Source organism: Cavia porcellus, unplaced genomic scaffold (assembly GCF_034190915.1).
Source record: "Cavia porcellus strain 051 isolate PalLab524CR breed Dunkin Hartley unplaced genomic scaffold, mCavPor4.1 scaffold_37, whole genome shotgun sequence".
NCBI classification, from domain to species: domain Eukaryota; kingdom Metazoa; phylum Chordata; class Mammalia; order Rodentia; family Caviidae; genus Cavia; species Cavia porcellus.
In genome coordinates this window covers 7396774-7418859 of record NW_026947520.1, presented here as the reverse complement: position 1 = coordinate 7418859, position 22086 = coordinate 7396774, and the positions used below count along the sequence as shown (strand labels likewise).

Here is a 22086-nt window from a genome sequence, read left to right as displayed (position 1 = left end):
TACACTTCATAAAGTGATCGGTCTATATGCACATATTTACTCTGTAGAAAAATATGACAGTGGAAAATGTAACATATTCCATTGCATAAAAAGTGATTTTAATGTAAGACAGAAGATACAATGGTACCTCAGTTCATGATCTTAATTCATTTTATGATTTTGTGAAGTAGTTGTGTTTGTGTTTTTGTGGGAAAACAGTGCCACAGCTGTGTTTGCATCTGATGTGGAGTTTGTGAAGATAAACCAAATTTTGTCACATGTTTTTGCTTGAGAACCAAATGGTTTGTGAGGAGAAGCACTCATGAACTGAGGTGCATCTATGTGTGTTATTTAAAGAACAGGAAATGTAGATGGGATAAGATACCAAAGCAATGACAGAGCAACTGGGCAGCCATGGATGGAAGCTAGACTCAACCAATTTTAATGTGAGTTGCTAACTGCCTTGTGGCTCAGTTAACCTGAATTTTAAGAGAAACACACATTGCTGCCTTGTCTGATAGATGTAAATATTAAAGTACTCAAATAACATTTTAGCAGTGATCTGAATATTATAAATGCTATACAAAAAACATAAAACTTGGAAACTATCATAAACATATAACAAATATATAAAATATATATATATATATATAACATATATATTTGAGAAAGAAATTGTCATTGGGAAAGGTTATTATAAAAGAAGAGTTTATTTATAATTCATGTTATCACACAGAAACCTCTGTATAAGAAATTGAATCCTGAATACAGTAAGTGACAGAATGGGCTCTGAGAGTGTGTATATTGTAATAATCTTCAGTTTTCAGACTCTCATTGGAACTCTGGGGAATCTCTTTCTCTTAGGTAAATATATATTTCTTTATCTCAGTGGACATAAAACAAAACCTACAGATTTGATTATTATGCATCTGATTGTGGCCAACTTATTGGTCATTCTCTTTAGAGGGGTCCCAGAGATTTTGGCAGCTTATGGGTTGGAAGACTTCCTCAGTGACTTTGGATGCAAGTTTGTTTACTATATTAGCAGGGTAGGCAGAGGTGTAGCCTTTGGTAGCACTTGTTTCCTGAGTGTCTTCCAGGCCATCACCATCAGCCCCAGCAATTGCAGGTGGACTGAGCTCAAATTGAAATTTCCTAAGTACATAAACACCTTAACTATCCTACTCTGGGTCCTGCATTTGTTGCTGAATATTTGTTTCTTGGTGAGCTTGACTACGAAATTGAGAAACAAAAATGTTACTGGTAAGATAGACTTTGCTTACTGTTCAGATCCGAATACCAAGAGAGGGATATACACGGGGCATGCAGTGTTAACTGCCATATTTGATGTTTCATGCATGGGGCTCATGCTCTTAGCCTGTGGTTCCATGATTTTCATTTTATTTATGCACAAGCGACGGATTCAGCACATCCATAGGTCCAACCACTCCTTCAGGTCCTCTGCTGAGACCAGAGCCACGCACAGCATCCTTATCCTGGTGAGCATCTTTATGTTTTTCTATTTCCTGTCTTGTATCATGCAAATATATGTGACTTTTTTTCATCATTCGAGAATCTTGCTGTTTACCCTTGATGCTTTCATAAGTGCATGTTTCTCAACTGTCTGTCCTTTTGTATTCATGAATTGTGGTCACTGTGTATCTGGAATATGCTGTTTCTATGGTCAATGAAACAGAGTCACCTAACTACAAGAGGAACAACATATGCACTGTTTGGTTTCAACTATGTTGCATCACTGATGATCTCAACCCTCACTATCCCCTCAAAATGCAGAAGATATGATCTTAACTCTTAATTTAGCTTTTCTTGTGTTCTTGACTTGACCAAAAGGAATCTCTGTCTATCCCCACCTCCCCTGTTCTTCAAATTCTCTCATCTAGAGAAAATCAACAGCTTTCTCAGTAGCAGAAAGACTACAGCCTTCCGTTTTTCAGTGATGGCAGCCCCAGTGGCATATGATACTTTCCTTAAACCTTCTCTATCATGAAGCCTCAGCTGAAGCTGTCTGTACAATACCCTGCAGTGTCAATCATGATACAGTTTTGTTGGACAATGAAAACTCTTTTACTCATAAAAATTTGGTAACCTGAACATGCATGACTTAAAATTCTTGTTATATTTTCATTTTCAATGTTGAAATGTAGTATCACGCTTTGTAACTATGCTCTCTACATATTTTATATCATTGACGAATACTGAGTAAGATAGCTTCAAGTTATTTGCATAGATTATTACTATTAAATCTTGATATAAATTAATGATATGAGTAGTGATATAAAAATTGCATTGAGTATAGTGTAAACATCATGTGTTGCTTCCTAATAGCAAGAGACTTCTGGTACTAAGTCTGGGTTTGGTGAGTGAGTGACTATGATTACATACGTGAATTTGTCCATGTATTTGTGTGTGCACTTTTTCCTATGTCTCAGTGTGTACTTGTGAGTGTATTTTCACATGTCTGTATGAGTATGCACTTGTGTGAAATTGATCTCCTCATCACTACATTCTGGACATGTGGTTCTTGTATCGATAACCAGGGAATCACTGAATATCATTTTATTTGAAGTCAAACTTGCTCTGAAAGACATTGCCTAAAAACACTCATAATCCTTTAATTTTTATCCTTCATTAGACTATTTAAAACCATTTTTAGGGGTCCAGGTAAACACAAATCCTAAGTTCAATTTCTAATACAAATCCACCAAATTAAAAAAAATCATGTATGTTAAATCACTTAAGATATTGTGTTTATAGAATTATACTAATTGTAATTGTAAAAACAGGGTGTGTGAAGAACTCAGAGTGTAGCAGAAAGACAACACATAGAGAAGGAGGGAAGATGAACGAGAGTGATGTACAAAGATGGTAAATTACGAGACAGAAAGACATTTGGAAGTAAAGAAAAAGAAGTGGGAACTTGAAGCAAAAGTAGTGAGGAAGCAATAAGGATTTTTGTGATCTGAGAAGGGGACATAGAGAGAAAAATGGGGAAAATGGAATCAGACCCAGGGATCAAGACAAAAAGTTTACAAATAATGAAAAAAGAAAAAAAAACATGTGACTAAGAATGGAGAAGTGTGCAGAGTAACAAAGACAAAGCTGGCAGGGCTGTGGGTGTAGAAAAGGAATGAGCAAAAGCAGACAGAACAGTGGTGGTGGAGAATGAATTACAAAAAGAGAAAATACATGACATTAATAGGTGAAACAGAGAATATAAGATAGAACACCTGGAATTGGAGAGATTTTTGAGATGAGGGAAATGAAATGAAATGTGGTAAAGAGGGATGCTAGAAACCATGTGAGTATTGACAGAGCAGAGAGAGCATAGGAACAAAGGAACTGTGGATGTATGAAGGAGAACAGGAGAGTAGAGCAGAAGAGAGGAGAATGATGGAGATCACCAGCGTAGAAGAGTCACACGGATGAGAAGTCAGAGATGCAGAAGAAACTGGGAAAGAGAAGGGAAGTGTTGAGCAAAAAAATACCACATGATAGAAAAAAAGTACCCAAGGGATCAAGAGGAAATAGGAAAATCCAAGTACACAGTGACAATAAATAAACAGAAACTTCAAAGTGGTGAATGATACAAGGAGAAAATTATTAGAAGAAGAGAGAAAATTTTGGATCATTAGAAAATGAGTTGTTGAAAAAGATAGAATTATAACTTTAGGAAGATTTTACACAAACCAAACAGCCATAAAGAAGCTAACGTGGAAATGGTTGAAGGAAAGAAAAATAACTGAAAAAAGATTTAGTCTCTGATTATATTTTAGTAAAATGTATTTGATATTGAAATTGCCATTGAAATTTTTCCTCCCCCTGTCCCATGCACAAAGTATACAATACTGTTGAATTTTGTACTCCGAAAATCCATATATTGGTGTCTGTCCCTCAAAATCCTCATGGTGTCTTAGGGGTGGGCTTTGCAGACGGGACTGTATCTAGTGTTTGTGGTGCTGTGAATAAGGGTATATGATTAGTAAATCAGTTCACTGATTGGTTTGGCATGATTCCATCTAGCATTAAGTGTGTGAGTGTTATATCTGACTTAGGGCACATAGAACTGCATACAATTTATAGGACAAAAAGATATTTGTCTGCCACTCCCTTGATTGTGCTACTTTGTGGGCACCGTGAAGGGTCCTCCTCTGTCATGCGTTTCACTATTTTCTATACTGCCTTGGAGTGAGCCAATTATGGACTGGAACCTCTACAAACTGTGAGCTAAATAAACCTTTTGTGGTGCATTGAAAACTGGTGGTCAACTTAACATTCAGCTAACTAATCCCTGAGGATTGTTGCCAACATAAAAAGAAGACCTGGAGAGGAATAAGTGTTATTGAAAAGTGCTGTTAGTCTTCTTGTTGCTGTGGGTTCTCCTGGAGGAGGTCTTTGAGTTTCTTTCCTTATATGAACTTGGTTGTTCTTATTGTCTGAGGAGCACAGGATCTTGTTGTTGCTGAGAATGGCTGAAGTTCACTTTTGGGGGATGGGAATCTGATCCTTACTGATTTCAGCATCACTTCTTGGCTCTGGAGAAGAAGATGGTGTGCTGTTCAATCTCCAGGAGGAGTCTGTCTTGCTTGCTAATATGAACTCAGCTGTTTCAATCTCCTGAGGAGCTCGGAACCCCATTGTTGCTGAGGATGACTGTGGGACTTTTAGCAGGAGCCCTGGTCCTTATTTTGAGCATCATTTCCTGACTTCAGTGCAGAACTCTCAGCCTACTGGCCCAAATACTTCATCCCACTGGCACAGACTTGCTATCTTCCACTGCTGACCTTTGGGATTTCTCAGTGCAGATCTTTGAAACAGCCTTGTGTGAGAAAATGTCATAGGCTGCAGGTCTGCAGTTGTACTCATGAGAGGCATATTCATGTGCTTTAGACCTTCAGATGGACTCATGTAGGATATTGCCATGGGATCCAGGCTCTGTACTCAATTCTCTAGGTCTTAGTGTATGAACAGATTTCCTACAGTCTTTCTTTTGTATTTGACTCTTGAGTGACTATCCTAAAATAATACTAAAATTATGTGTGCTGTGTTAAATAGTTTTCCTTGCAAAATCTGACAACATCTTTACTCCTTTACTTTGAGTGTGGTATATTTGGCCTGCTCAAGAGAAGTTAGTAAGACATGCTGTATTTACAAAGTATTCAACAACATTGAATTTAGTTTTCCTAAAATCCGTATATTTCTGTCTTCACCAAAATCCGTTGTTTAATTTAATGTGGGAGTGAGATTTTTTCAGTGGAAGGCATTAAGATGAGGTTGCACTGAGGTAGATTCAGATTCTTAGACAATGGATAACTTCAGGACAAAAATCACAGAAAACAAAACACATGAAGTTCTGGAACATTTTTATTTTTCAAGAAAACTTACTGATCTGGAAATCAAGAAGGTGACCTCACTCACAGTATCTTCAAAAAATAAATGAAATAATGTATACTGAGGACAGAATGTGAATAAATAACGTGAAATCTTTGCACTGATAATTGCAAACCAAAGATGTAAAACACTGAAAACAGTTTAAAATAGAAAGGTGCATGATTAAGAGGTTCTTTTCTGCCTGTGTATTTTGGAATTCTGAGCATCCATATAGAGTGATCCATCCCATTCCTTAGATTTGGGAAACTTTCTCCCATATTTTCAGAGAATGTGTGTTTTATAACATTGGTCTCTGGCTCTGAACTTTCCACCACGCCAAAGCTTTATCTTTCTTCTTTTGGATTTATCAAGGATTTCTTGGTCATTGTGAGTTTGTGTCTTGTTGCTTCTTTTGCTATTTCTGAATAAATATTTTACTAACAATGGCATACACAAATCCTGTTATTGTATCTTCTGGGTGATCTTATTTCTTGCAACAATTTGCCAATTTCTAATTTCAAAATTTTTCAAATTTGAAGTTTGGTTTCTAGGATTTTTGCTTCATTGCATACTCATTATTTGATTAAGTGGTCTTTCATAGATTATATTGTTCTTTGTAACTCATGAAAATCCTTGTTTGTATATTCTTTGTGCTTCTTGATCATCATATTGATTCATTTGACTAGTTATGAGATCATCTCTCAATGGATAATCATTATTTTGTTCAACTATATCATTAATTGTTTCATCCAGCTGCTTACATTCTTGATCTTTAAGCTCTTCATTTTTCCTTTTAGTTTTTTACATAAAATTAATTTAATTTATATATGTTAAACAACATACATATAATCTTTTCTTTTCTTCCCTTTTTCCTTTCCCATATCCTAGTAGCTATTGGTTACTACACTCCTAAGCTCTTTTACTTCATGAAAAAGAACAGATTGTAGTATTGTTGTTTGATTGAACACTTTTGTATCTAGATTTTGTAACTTGAATAACTAGTTCTGAGATCACAATGTGCAATGTATTAACTAGTTTTATTCCCTAACTTTTTTCCTTTTTGAAATACTGTACCATTTCTACCCTTTTTGTTTTGATATTTAAAATAAAATAATTAAAAATAAAAAATTAATTAAATTTGGTATAGTTTCTTTTATATGGATGTGAAATACAATGAATAAAAACAAAGGAGAGATGACAGGAAATAAAATTGTAGACAATTTTTATATTGGCAAGGGGACCAGGGGTATTGAGAGAAAGTTAAAGTGATAAAAATGACCATGATTTTTATTATAAACATACTCTAATAAATATAAAATACTATAATAGAGATATCACAACTTTCCATGAATTTGACAATCATTTTTTCTTTACAAATGTTGGTACTTTCCAAAGTTACTAATGTCATTCCTATAAAAATAAAACCATACCTTAGTTACTTTTCCCCTTGCTTATACAAAATACCCAAAAACCAAAGTAAAGGAAGAAAAGGTTTATTTACTCCACAGTTTGTAGAGGTTTCAGTCCATAGTTGGTTGACTTCAAAGGAGGGTGGTGTTGCAGAAGGGTAAACATGTTTAGAAGCAAAAGATATCAAAAGCAACAAGAGGAAGTCATATTTTTTTCTGTCCTTCATATTGTCTGCAGTCTACCTGCACTAGGGTGGTTGTAGCACTCACACCTTTAATTCAAGCACTGGATTATGAATCAATCACAAACAAGATTCAACCTCCTAAGAAAAACCCACCCTCCATAGCTCCATGAAGCTTTGGTGTGACACCAAGAGACAAACAATAACAAAGTTCCATTATTTAAAAAAAAATACATAACCCAAAATTTACATGTATTTGCATCCTAAATTAACTTTTTATATAATTGCTATTCTTCCTTGTGTTACTATTGCATTTTCACATTAGTTAAATTTTATGATATATTATTTTATAATTTTCTTTTTCTTTGCTTGTTTTTGGTACTGGAGATATAACTCACAACTTCATGCTTGCCATGTAGGCACTTAGGTCACTTAGCTAAATCCCAGACCCTTATTTCTTTTTGCCTTTTTCCATTGTAGAATTATACTTCATTTGAGTTTCTTGTTTGTAATGTATGAATCCTAGTTTAGTATTGTAGACCATTGTTTTTCTTCATATGCCTATCAACTTGAGGTCACCATCCTGACAACATGATGGAGACAGGTGAATGTTTTGTGTTTCAGTCAGTGGCAAGAGCAACTGTCTTGTCTGGAGAAGATATTTTTGTCTGGTACAGGCTGATCTGTACCAAAGCCACACAGATAGGTAGAAACATTCTGGAGAGCACAAAGATGAATCATAAACAGAAAGTCTGGCACTATGAGCCTGTGCTGTGCCTTAGTTACTCCTGGCATGTTTTAGCTAGCTCTGGTTGTTTATGATCTTACAACATGTGTACGAGTTAAAATTAGGTATGAATGGTAAATTAGGACTCATTTGGAAGTGAATTTTACACTAAAATACCTCAGAGAATTTGGGAATTTTTTTCAATTTTTAACATGATTTTTCCACATAATTCTGTGCACATGTTAGTCAACACAATGGAGTTTCTTGAATCATCCAAATTCTTTACACAAAATTTCAAAGATATGTGGAAATTATGAAGTGACATCACTCTACCTTGGGTGTGATATGCTTGATTGAGTCAGTAATGATATATCTACTGAAAATTTATAGAGTACATGAAGACATTTGATAATGATGTGCAAAATCTTTCTTGATGCTACAGAAAAATCAATATGGCTTCAGCACTTGTTAAAAGAACATATGGTGTAAGTGTTTGTTTTAAAATTATGTTTTGATCCTTTTATCACATATGACCCTTTGATATTCATGTCCAATTCACATCCTTTGTATTGTATTTGTGTTTTCTTCAAATTCTCTTAGACATTGAACTTCATCTTTTCTCAAAAACAGAATAGAACACATGTTTTTCTAAAGAGGATTATTTAAATTTGATCTTCAAATATTTCATTATATTTACATATCATCTCTCAGATTTAGGAAAAATATTTTCTATATTCTATGTTACTCATATTTTTGGCAAGAATTTATGTGAGTTCATCTGTTTCTATACTAATATTTATCAATGTTCTATAAAAACTTGCATATTTTATTCATTTTTATTAAGACATCTAAAACGTTCTTCTATGTTCTACAACATACTTTGATATAAGAATGGAAATTCATATTGCAAATTAAATTTGAAGCAGTTTTAATATTTAGTAGTATCATCTATAATGTGTAAAGTAACATGAGTATTATTCCAAGTTATCTTCTCTACTTCAACAGAGACTCTATGAATATGTGAGTTTCACCTTGCATCTTTGTGGCTCCGTTGTCTTGGAATGTAACAGAAGAAACAGTGATACTACTATATTTTTGTGAGATTTAAATTTTGTTATGTGGTGCCTATAGACCCTACATTGTATGAAATCTTGAAAGAAACTCCAAAGTTGAAAGGTATCAGAAAAAGAAAATGCATTTAAAAAATAATAACAGGAAAAATTTTAGTTTATCAGATAAAACCAATATAAGTCTCATGAGAACACTAAAAAGTAATGCAAACAGTATCACAAAATGATGGATGGCCTCTAAAATTGTAAATATTGGATTAGACTGTTCCTTATTCTCATTATAATCTTGAATAATTTCTCTCTTTAACTCAGTAATCATATTTTTACTTTAGTGATTATGACTCTTCTTCTTTCACAGATTTGACTTTGAGTCTCATAACCATGGCCAAATTCATGATCATTCTCCACAGAGAATCCCAGAAAGTGCAGTGGCTTCTGAGATGAATGGCTGCCTTAGAGATATTGGATGAAAACTTGTTTACTGTTTCCACAGGGTGGGAAGTGGTGTGTGTCTGGGCAGCATCTGTCTCCTGAGTGTCCTACAGGTCATTAACCTAAGCCCTAGAAATTTGAAGTGGGCAAAGCTTAAAACAAAATCTCTCAGAATGATGAACATCTCTTTTGTTTTCTTCTCTATATGCTGCTGAATCTCACTTTATCTGCGAGTGTGACTGAACATGCAGAAATAAGAATTTCACAAATAAAGTAGAATTTCCATACAGTTCAACTCCAGATTATGAGAAAGTTTTATATTGAGCAATGACAGTACTATTCTCCATAAATGATGCTGTGTATGTAAGAGTCATTCTCTTATAGTATCTGCACATTTTTCTTACTGTACAGATACAATCAGCAGGTCAAATGCATTCATAGGACCGGACCTGTGTCACCTCTAGATGCTCCCCTATGACCAGAGGCATCTACAGTAACCTTGTCCTGATGTGCATGTACGTGAATTTCTGCACCATTACCTGCTCCATCCATGTGTGTTTGGCTGTTAATAATTGCTGCTTGTAGTTTTCACAGTTGTTTCCTATGTTGAGTTACTTTCCTCTCATTGCTGAGACCAAATACCTGACACCCAAAATGAAGGAAGGAGATGTTTATTCAGCTCTTTGTTTTTGGAGCTTTCAGTCCATGCTCAAGCTTGTTCCAAGGCTTGGAGCTTGGAGCTTTCAGTCCATGCTTGGAGCTTGTTCCAAGGCAGGGTAGCGTGTCTAAGGTCAAGCGTTCATGGCACCGACAACCAACAAGAGTGAAAAGAGCAACAATGGGAAGGCACACCTCCTTCTCTCTATTAAATTGTATGCCAGTTACCCATCCCTAGGTCAATGCAGCACTCACACTGCCAACTCCAGATATAGACAATGAACTGATCAAAAATGGTAAATTCAGCTACCTCCATTTTGGGGGAATATCCAAACACACCATAACACTGCCTTAATTAATTGGTGTTTCCCAGCACTTTGCACCTCTTAACTCATCAATTGTGGTCACAGTGTGCCCATCCTCTGTTGCATCTACTGTAAAAAGAGTATGTACATGTATTTTAAAGAGAAAAATGACATTTTAAATTTCATTAACTGATATTGGGATACTCAGAAGATTTATAACTTATTGATATAGCTTCGGTAATGAATGTTTCTAGGATTCTTTCCATTTGTGCTGTATTTTTCAGCCTATTACAGTAAAAGCTTTTCACCATAGGTATCGATGAACTTTGTTTCCACTGGATCTCTAATGCTTTTATTTCTATCATTCCAATATATTGAATTTGAAGTTTTTCCTTCCTCTTTTTTATAAATGGGCTAGAGTATTTTCATTGTTAGTTATTGTTTCAAAGAATAACATTTTTAATTCAATGATTCTTTGCATTATTTTCTTATTCTCAATTGGATTAATTTCCCCTCTGATCTTTATAATTTTCTCTTTTCTGTGAGCATTGGCCTTGACTTGTTCTTTTTTTCTAGAGGTTTGAGATGCAGCATTAGGTTTTCTGTTTGTGTTTATTCTTTTTTCCCAATATGAGAACTTACTGCTCTAAACTTTTCTCTGTTGACTATTTTAGTGCATCACATAGGTTTTGGTAAGTTGTCTTTTAATGTTTATTTGATAGCATATGTTGTCTAATTTCTTTAATTTTCTCTGTGACCCATTGGCTGTTCAGCATGTTGTTATTTAATTTCCATGTTTTATGTATATTTTGAAGTATCTTTTATCATTAATTTCTGATTCAAGTGCACTATGATAAGATAATATGCATGAGGATAATATTAATTCCTTTGTATTTTTAAGTATGTTTTATCATTTAGTATATTGTCCATTTTAGAGAATGTCCCATGTACAGCTGAGAAAAATGTGTATTCTGATATTGGGAGGAACCCTGTACATGACTACTAAATCCATTTGTTCGAAGTTTGATTCAATTCTTTATTTATTTGTTGATTTTATGTCTAGTTAATCTATCTCTTTGTGTCAATAGGGTGCTAAATTTCCTCATTGTAATTGCATTAATACTTATTTGATAACCCCATTATAATTGTGTCTATTAATATTTGTCTTACATATTTTGGTGCTCCCATATTGGTGAATATATATATATTTATGACTGTTATCTCTTTCTTTTTTATTTAAAGAGAAAGAAACAAAAAATACATGGAGATAAAAAAGGGCAGAAATAATACAGAATTACAGAAAAATAAATGGTAAGAAGTTGCCAGCTGATAAGTTATATACTGTCATCTTAGAAATAGCTGTTCAGGTTACAAAATTAAAGTGTGTAAAATGACATTCAAATAGTGACACTGCCAATAGTTCTGCTCAATGATCCAACAAAACTTAGTAATATGGTTATAAGCACTACACACTTGTTTTATGTCTTAAGGAGTGTAAGATTAAACATATCAAAACAGAACAAAACATTTTATAAAAACAATTTAAAGAAATATAGATTTCAAAGCAAGTCCCCTGCAGATCTTCACTTTTTAATCTAATTGTCTCTAGTTTCTTCCAAATAGTCGTCCCCATATTCATGCACATTAAATACATACTGCATGTTATAGAACTAATCAAATCATTACAGGATGATGAAGGCTTTTAGGTCTTCAAGATCTGACATTGGGGGAAGACCAATAATAACTACCATCACATCTCTCATTCTCTTCATAGTAGTTGTTCTTATCTTTATCTATGCTGAAATTGAACTAAAGAGACTACACTAATATCACTCTGGACAGTGAATAATAGTATTGCTATATTTTATATCATAATGCTACAGAATTAGCATTGGGTCTCTTAGTGTCTCTTCTTCAGAGTATCTGTTCATTACATTTTGCATTATATAATCTGTTCCCATAAATAGTTTTTTTAAAAAAATCTTCTCATGTGTAAATTTCAACATGTATATATCTATTCCCTCTGTATTATACAGAAACACAAATCAAGACAAGACAGCCAAACAAATTCCTAGAAAAGCATGCAATGAATAAGACACATAAGACCATAATATTAGGTGATCTACTGTAGTTATTATGCTTTCTCCTGTTATTTTCAATAGATTTCTCCACATCATTGGGCTTAATATAAACATAGTATTAACTAGCTATTTTTATAAAAACACCACTTTGAAAACATTGTAGGACTTGAGAGCTGTTAATAAGTAATACCAGTATGGATATCTTTAACATCTTGTCATCTTCAGATAAGTTGCCTCTACTTTTAGGGTTGAATTTGAACGTAGGGTAGAAATTAAACATAACTTAGAATATATGAAACAGATCCAAAGAGATTACCAGGAAACTCAAAACTCCATTGAACACTGGCAAAATGCCTTGACAGCAACTAAAGTTAGCCTTTTGAAACTTGAAGAGAGATTTATGATATATGATTGTAAAAGAAAAGACCTCTTAAAAATAACAAGGAACCAGAAAGAAACAATTCAAAGGATAGAAATTGAAAAAAGGATACATAACTTAAGAATAAAGCATGTGAGTGAGGAAACAGGAGCATCCAAAAATGAAATACAAAGAATATTCACAGATATATTAAAGCAAAATTTCCCATGTATACCAAAAAGAAATGATATACAGATAAAACAGGCATACAGAACACCAGCTACCTATAACCAAAACAGGTCTACACCCAGACATATAATAATCAAGATTCCAGATATCCACCAAAAGAACAGAATATTAAAAGCAGCCAGAGAAAAAAAGCAGATTACCTACAATGGAAAAATTATCAAAATAACAACAGACTTATCAATACAAACTCTTAAATCAAGAAGAGATTGGGGAGAAATATTCCAAATCCTGAAGGAAAATAATATGCAACCAAGACTCGTATACCCATCAAAGCTCTCTCTCAAAATTAATGGATAAATAAGGTGATTCGAAGGCAAGGAGGAGCTGTGGGAGTTCGTGGCCACCAACCCAAACCTACAGAGAGTGCTGAAGGACATTCCAGAGAAAAAGAAGAAGGGATACCAGGATTCTGGCGATAGTGGCAGAGAGGCCTCAATGAACAGGGCAGACAGTGGAATGAGGGAGTATGGTGGAAAACTTATAGCAATAAAGTGGAGTAGCAGACATGAGGCAGAGATGGTAAGCTATAATCTTTAGTATAGATAGCTTTGATACACTATAAAAAGAGGCACAGGTCATTGTTAATAGTGTTTCAGGATTAAAAAGACACAGTAATCTTATCGCCCAGTTTTGTTGAATTTAATTTGTTCTGGTCTGTCCATTTATATGAGATTTGAGGGCAAAGGTATCTGACCCAAAAATAGCAGGTTATACCATGGCAACTATCTTTAATTTTCTATTTACTTAAACTGAAATCCTGTATTACTTACATTGTCTTACTATGACTGATCTTATTGGAATCCTATTCATAAGACCATGGTTTTGACTGTTATCTCTTTCTATTGAAGTTTTCCCCTAACAAGTATGAAGTGAACTTCTGTTTCTCTTTTGATCATTCTTTGATGTTCACATTGTCTCCAAACAGTATATCTACTCCTGCATTTTCTGGCTTCATGTTGCTTGGAGTAATGTTTTTCATCTTTTGACTTTTAGTGTATGAATTTCCTTTTGAGATAAACGTTTATACAGCATATTGTTGGATTTTATTTCCAGTCTGTTTCTTTCTTTATTGTTCTTACTTTAAAGAGAACAAAGCACTACAAAGGAAAACAAAATAGAATAACCAGATCAGAGCAAAACAATCTAAAAACACAGGATTTCAGAAAAAAGACAACAGGAAATCAATACTGGCTACCATAATGTCTCTTGTTTGCTTCAAAATGATTGTCCAGACCTGTGTTCCTCAGTACCCTACCACCACCATTGGCTTGGAGGGTAACCACTGTGCTCCACCCCAGATCAGGCCACTGAGCTGCATCTGCACCCTTTGGCCCCCTCCCACTAGTGCCGAGGACAATCACCGCACCTCACACTGGCTTGGTCTGCTGAGCTACACCTGCACCTCTGAATGTCCCCCATGCATGCAAGCCAAGAGGTTAACAACTGCCCTTCACCCTGGATTGGACCACTGAGCTGCACCTGTACCCCTGTGTGCCCTCACACTGCCATTGGCCTGGAAGGTGACTGCTGTGCTCCACACATGCTCAGGTCACTGAGTCACACCTGGGTACTGGTGCACCTCTCAAACATGCAAGCTAGGAACAGGATCACTGAGCTCCACTCTGGCTCTGACCACCACCACACCCATGACCTGGCACAGTACTTCCATGAACTGATGCAAAGGACCGCCACACAAACCCTGGCTTGGCCCACTGCCCTTGGCTACCCTCCATGTCTCTTAGATCAGCGTATTGCTGTGGGGATTTGTCTCACACTTCCCTTCCCAGAACCATGAACTGTAGTATACTGACAGTGTTGGTTTGATAGGAGACTTGGTGGCCCCTCGCCCACACAGAGGACCCAGGCAAGTTCCAGTCACTATGTACCTTACCCAAGAATCAGTGGATGTCAACAACACAGTAGAACCCTAGGAAACACACTGCTCACAGTGCAAAGGCCAAAACTAAGGTATTCACAAAGCAATGGCAGAAAACTATCCAAACATGGGGAGAAATCTGATATACATATAGTGAGGCATATAGGACATAAAACACTCATAACCAACAAAAATCTACACCCAGCATTATAATAATTAAGATATCAGACATACCGCATAAAAACAGAATACTAAAAGCTGTTATAGAAAAGACACAATTCTCCTTTCAAGGAAAGCCTATTAGAATCACCACATCCTTCTCATTACAAACCTTCAATTTAACATAAGCTTGGAGTGAAGTAGTTCAATCCCTAAAAGAAAACAACTTTTATCCCATATTGATGAACCTAGAAAAACTGTCTTTCACATTTAATGGAAAAACATGATACATCCATGACAAAAAACAACTGAAGAAATTCATATCTACAAAGCCAACATTCGAAAGAGTATAGAAAGACATGGTAGAAAGTTAAAATTACCACAATCTCCAGAACAACAACAGAATGAAACAACCCAACTGGGTAAGAAATTAAACACGGAAGAAAAGTGGGAAACCAATAACAGGAACACAAGGTGGAAAAGTCAGATCAGTACATATCAGTGATATGCATAAATATAAATGGGCTCAATTCACCTGTCAAAAGAAACTGGTTGACAGAATGTATCAAGAAACATGGTTCCAAAATATACTGTAGGTGAGAAATACATTTGACTCAAAAAGAAACTCATAGACTAAAAGTCAAAGTATGAAGAACAGTATCCCTTGCAACAGAAACCCAGAACAATGCAGGGGTAGCTATTCTGTTTGCAGACAAAGTGAACTTGCAAGCAAAAACATTAAAGGAAGTAAAGAAGGCCACTACATACTTGTAAGTGGAAAGCTACAAAAAGAAGAACTAACAACTTGAAATATATATGCAACAAATACAGGAGAACCCAACTATATAAAACAAATATTAATGAATATAAAAAGCCAAATACAGAAGAACACAATTGTAATAGGGGAACTTAACACCCCACTGTCACAAACACATAGATCAAATAGTCAAAAAGTCAGAAAAGAAATAACAGATATAAATCATACCTATGAACTAATGGACTTGGCAGTTGTTTACAGTATTCCACCCAACTACATCTGAATATACATTGTTTTCAGCTGCACATGGGACATTCTCTGAAATAGGCCATATTTTAACTCATAAAACATTCTGAAGTATAGGTAGTGAAATTTCCCCATGCATAATATCTGATTACAGTACACTAAAATTGGAAATCAATGGCAAAAAATTTGCAAAAGCTGCATAAATACATGGAAATCAAATAAGAGACTTCTGAACAAACATTAGGTTGCAAATGAAATTAAAGAGGAACTAAAACAATACACACAAAACAATGAAAAGGCAGAAACAGCATACTGTAATATATGGGATCAATGAAAGCAGTCCTAAGAGGGAAATAGACAGCAATAAAATGTCACATCAAGACAATGAATTGAGCATAAATAAATAACCTAATGCTACATCTCAAGCTTCTATAAAATGAAGAGGAAATCAAATCCAAAGCTCATAGAAGAGAAGAATTTGTCAAGATTGGAGCAGAAATTAATAGACTTGAAGCCAAAAATATGAAATATTAATGAATCAAAGATATTTTTGTAAGAATAAAAATTTGATAAATCTCTATTTTATCAAAAAATCTCAATTTTATCAAGAAAAAGAAAGAAAAACTCAAATCCATGCATTAAGAACTGACAGAGGGAAATTACTACAGATCCTGTGGAAATTAAAAAGGTCATGAACACCTACTTCAAAAATCTCTACTAACATAAGGTTTAAAATATAGAGGAAATGGTTAGATATTTAGAAATATATGAACTACCAAAGCTCAGTTAAGAAGATAAAATGATTTTGAATCACCCAATATCAGCTACTGAATTTGAAAACATCTTTAAAAATTAACCAACAAAAAAAGCCCAGGTACTGTTGGATTAATGGCTGAATTCTGTAAGAAATTTAGAGAAGATTTGATGCCAATGCTTCTTAAACTCCAATGTAATTGAAAGAGGATCAGTCCTCCTTAAATCATTATTGGAGGCAAGTGTCACTCCGATACGAAAACCAGAGAAAGACCCAACCAAAATGGAAAACTATACACCGATTTCACTAATGAACATTGTTGAAAATATTCTCAATAAAATATTGTCAAAGAGAATGCAGCAAATCTTCAAAAAGTTTATACAGCACAACGAAGTGAGATTTATTTCAGGAATTCAATAATGGTTCAATATATGCAAATCAATAAATGTAATACGTCACATTAACAGAGCCAAAAAATAAAAATCACATGATCGACTCGAATAGATGCAGAAAAAGCTTTTGATAAAGTCCAACATTTGTTCATGATTTAAAAAAAAGTACAGAAACTCGGAATAGATGGCATGTACCTCAATCACATAAAGACCATTTATGAGAAAACAACAGCCAACATTAATCTAAATGGACAGAAACTGGAAACCTTCACTCTAAAATCAGGAACAAGATCAGGATACCCACTATCATCAATCCTATTCAATATAGTTCTAGAAATATTAGCAATCAGAGAATAGGCAGAAATTAAAGAAATAAAATACAAAAAGAAGAACTTAAATTATCATTATTTGCAGGTGACATGATACTCTACTTATAACACCCAAAAATATGCCATCAAAAGACTACTAGAGATAATAAACATTCCAGCAGCATAGCTGGATACCAAGTTAACACTCAAAAATCAACAGCATTCTTTTACAGAAACAACAAACTCCCTGAGAAAGAAATTATGGAAATTTTGCTTTTCACAACACAATAGCATCTAAAAAAATTCAGATACTTAGAATCAACCTAACCACCAATGTAAAATATCTATAGGCTGAAAATTATACTACTCTGTAAAAGAAAATTAAATAGGATATTAGAAAATGGAAGGAAATTCCTTGCTTTGGCTAGGAAGATCCAACATTATGAAAATGGCCACACTCCCAAAGCTGTTATACAGATCCAATGTAATCCCAATCAAAATACCATTAACATACCTGACAGATCTAGAGAAAATAGTCCTAAATTTCATTTGGAAAGAGAAGAAATCTTGAATATCAAAGGTGATTCTTGGCAATGAAGGCAAGACAAGAGGCATCATAATCCCTGACTTGAAGCTATACTACAATGTAACAGTAAGAAAATCAGCATGGTACTGGCAAAGAAATATACCTGAGGGTCAATGGAACAGATTACAAGACACCAACACTACTATAAAAACTCTCAGTCACATTATATTTGACAAAGGGGCTAAACATCTCCACAGGAAAAAAGATAGCTTCTTTAATAAGTGGCATTGGAAATTTGGCTTTCTGCATGCTGAGGACTGAAAACCGACCCATGCCTATTACCATACACTAAAATAAAGTCAAAATGGATCAATGATATAAATATTAAAACAAAAACACTAAATCCACTGGCGGGAGAGGTACGTAGACATCTTGGAGCCATAGAGATAGGGAGAGACTTAATGAATAAACTCAAACCAAGTAGAAAATACTTCAAAGAATCAACAACCAGGATCTCATGTTACTAAACAGTTTCTGCATTTCAAAATAAATCACCAACAAAATGAAAAGAAAACCTACTGAATAGAAAATAATTTTAGCCAGCAAATTCTCAGACAAAGGACTTATATCTAGAACATATAAAGAACTGAAAAACATGAAATCCCCCAAATTCAAGGACGCTCTCCAAAAATGGGCATCAGAGATGAACATATAGTTCTCAGATGATGATATACAAGTGTCAAATAAATACATGCAAAAAATGTTCATCATCACTGGCCATTCAAGAAATGCAAATTAAAACAGCATAGAGATTTCATCTCACTCTGGACAGAATAGACTCCATCAAGAAAATAACTGATAACAAATGTTGGTGAGGATGCAGGAAAAAAGAAACACTTCTCCATGGTTGGAGGGAGTGCAGACAGGTGCAAGCATTGTGGAAATCAGTGTGGAGATTCTTCAAAAAACTACAATTAGAGGTTCCATTAAATCCAGGTATTCTTCTCTTGTGTAATTTCCCAGAAAAATTGAAAAGGTCATGTCACAGATATGTATAAGGTCATAACAGCACAATTTGTGATAGCTAACTTTTGTAAACAACCAAAATGCCCATCAACCACAGAATGGATAAAAAAAGATGTGGTAATTTTATACACATAGAAGACTACTCAGCTATAAAAAGGATAGCTTTGAGGCCTTTATATGAAAATGGAGGAAACTTGAGAATATCCTCATTAGTGAGATAAATGATACTCACATTAGTAAGTATCCCATTGTCTCTCTAGTGTGACAAATAATAAAAACTGGTAAAATGAGATACAAAATTATAACAGAAACTGTAAAAAAAAGTGATGGAAAGTGCTCTAAAGGGTATAATGGTATGTATAGTGTGTAAGATAGAAGATCATATTATGAAATTTATGTTGTATCATTGAACAGAAGCATTTGCACTGTCAATTTTTGAGTGTCTAGCTATGTTTATTGCTTTGATTTTGTGACTTTGGCAACTATTTTTAAGATGACAATGTGAAATGTATCAACTAACAAATTTATGATGTTATTTTTTTCAATTCTATATTGGTCCATTTTTTTGTTTTTCTATATTTTTAAGATTTCTTTTAAAAATAACATTATGCAATTTAACAATCATTGTTAGATTTCTTTCATTGTTTTGAAAACCTATATTGTTACTGTTTTGGGTTTGTTGTTATTGGTTAAATCTTTTGCTGCTTTACTTTTCTGACTTATTTTTTATTTTTTTTTTTAAAAAATTAAGTACCAAAAAACACCCCAAAATGTTTGTATATACCCTCACAAACAATAAGATAATACAATTCAAAAAGTTGTAAAAGCAATCAAAATAAAAGAATGAGAACCTTAAGTGTTTTCAACACTAGACATTATGAAATCAATATTGTCTACAGTAATGTCTCTTGTTTTCTTCAAATTAGCTGTCAATATCTTAATACATATTGAAATCAAATAATTGAAAACGGACTACAGCCAATCAAAACCAAGAATAAAAGCATTATTGGACTTTGAAACAAAACTGATGGGAATGCATCAATGGCTACCATGATGCCTCATTTTCTTTACTGTAGTTGTTCATACTATCACACATAACAGAATCAATTCTTATAAACCCTTTAGGTGATTTTCTGGGTATATATGCCTATACATGTACATCAACCCATTATATATTAAAAGAATAACAAAACAACAAATACATAACTATAACTAAGATTCCACAATAATAACTATGTAGGGTTTCAAAACAAGGTGGTAGGAACATAATAAATTTTGTTGTTTTACATAGTTATCTTTAAAAATCTTATTCCAATTATTGGATACAGTCATGAAAAGTTGATTTAATTCTACAGATGTTAACTGTTTTGTTCCAAGAACTAATTGAATTAGTAATACAATCATCTTAGTAATCTTAAGTGTATATATACACATTTATATCTTTTTTCTTCTTTCTTCCTTGTTTTCTCCTTTTCCCTATATGAGTTATTCTTTTCTCTTTGAACAGTTCCCTATCCCTTAACAATATTCAGTGAAGATTTTGTATCTTATTTATTCTTTATGGTTTTTATACAAGGAAGACAATACCATATGTACACACGTGAATGTTATTTATTTTAGTTATGTGTATGGTCTCAAGTCACATCTATTTACCTATCAAAGCTTCAATGTGGTCTTTCTTTAGAGTTGATTAGTATTCACTGCATAAAAATATATCATTTTTATCCATTACTCAGTTGGTGAATATTTAGTTTGTTTCCAAGGCTTGCCTATTATGAAGTTTGCTGCTATAAACATAGGTGCACATATATCACTGTGGTATGATGTTTTCAGTTATTCTTGGAATATGCCTAAAAGTGGAATAGCTGGGTCAAACACGACCTCCCATCTCAGCTTTTTGACAAATGTCCGGACCGATTTCCACAGTGGTAGTCACAGACTACATGCCCACCAACAGTTGCGAAAGTGTTTCCTCTTCCCCATATCCTCTTCAGGATTTGCTGTTGGAAATTTTCTTGAACTTGGCCATTTTTTTCATATATTTATTTGCCATTTGTATTTTTTCAGCTGATAAGTGTGTATTCATCTCAGATGCTCATTTTTGGATTGGGTTTTTGATGTTCAGGGGCCTGAATTTTTAAAAACATTCTTTATGTATTCTGGATAGAAATCTTTGTCTGAGGGACAGTTGACTAAATTATTTCTAATTCATGGTATTTCTTTTCCCTCTGTTGGACAGTTCTTTTGACATGAAAAAAATCTTTTCACACTGGGGAGACAATATGGTATGTACATGTGACTTTTTGTTGACTTCTTAGTATTTTCTTAAGTTAAATCTATTTACTTATAAATATATCAATGTGATAATTCTTAATAGCTGAGTAGTACTTCATTTTGTAAAAGGACTACATCTTTTTCTATCCATTACTCTGCTGATGGGCATTTATGTTTTTTCCAAGATCTGGATATTACAAATTTGCTACTATAAACATGAGTGCATGTATAACATTGTGACATGATGCTTTCAATTCTTCTGGGAATATACCCAGAAGTGGTATAGCTGGGTCAAAAGGGACTTCCAGGTCCACATTTTTGAGGAAACTCCAGACTGACCTCCAAAATGTTTGCACCAGCCTACAGTCCCCCCCCCAACAGTGCAGGAGAGTTTCTTTATCACTACAGCCTCCACAACATTGGTTGTTGGTAGCTTTCTTTATCTTGTCCATTGTTTCCGGAGTGAGATGGAATCTCAGCATGATTTGATTAGCATTTCTCTAATGACCAATGATGCTGAACATTTTTTCATGTATTTATTTTCCATTTGTACTTCTTTATATGAGAATTGTGTATACATTTCAGATGGCCATTTTTTGATGCTTCTTTGAATTTTGAGGATCTGATTTTTTAAATTATTTATGTTTTAGACAGAAGCCCATTGTCAGAGGGACAGTTGACTAAGACATTTTCAAAATTCATGGGTTTCCTTTCTACCCTGTTGGAGATTTATTTTGACATTGTGAAAACTTTGTAATAAGATTAGATCCCAATTATTGATTCTGGGAAGCACTTCCTATTTGGTTTGATTTTTGTTCATGAAATCTCTACTTACCCTTATGTTTTCAAGATTTCTACCTACTTTTTCTGGCAGCAAATTTAGTGTTTCTGTTTCAATATTTAGATATTAGATTCACCTTGACTTTAGTTT

The 22086-nt window shown here is 34.1% G+C and overlaps 1 protein-coding gene across 1 annotated transcript; it reads left to right on the top strand.

Annotated features, from left to right (window-relative positions):
- The first annotated feature begins 761 nt into the window (after positions 1–761).
- Cavporv1r687 (vomeronasal 1 receptor cavPorV1R687) lies at positions 762–1670 on the top strand. Its single transcript, NM_001167387.1, is given in 1 exon segment — positions 762–1670. A coding segment is annotated over 1 exon segment (909 nt).
- The last annotated feature ends 20416 nt before the right edge of the window (positions 1671–22086 follow it).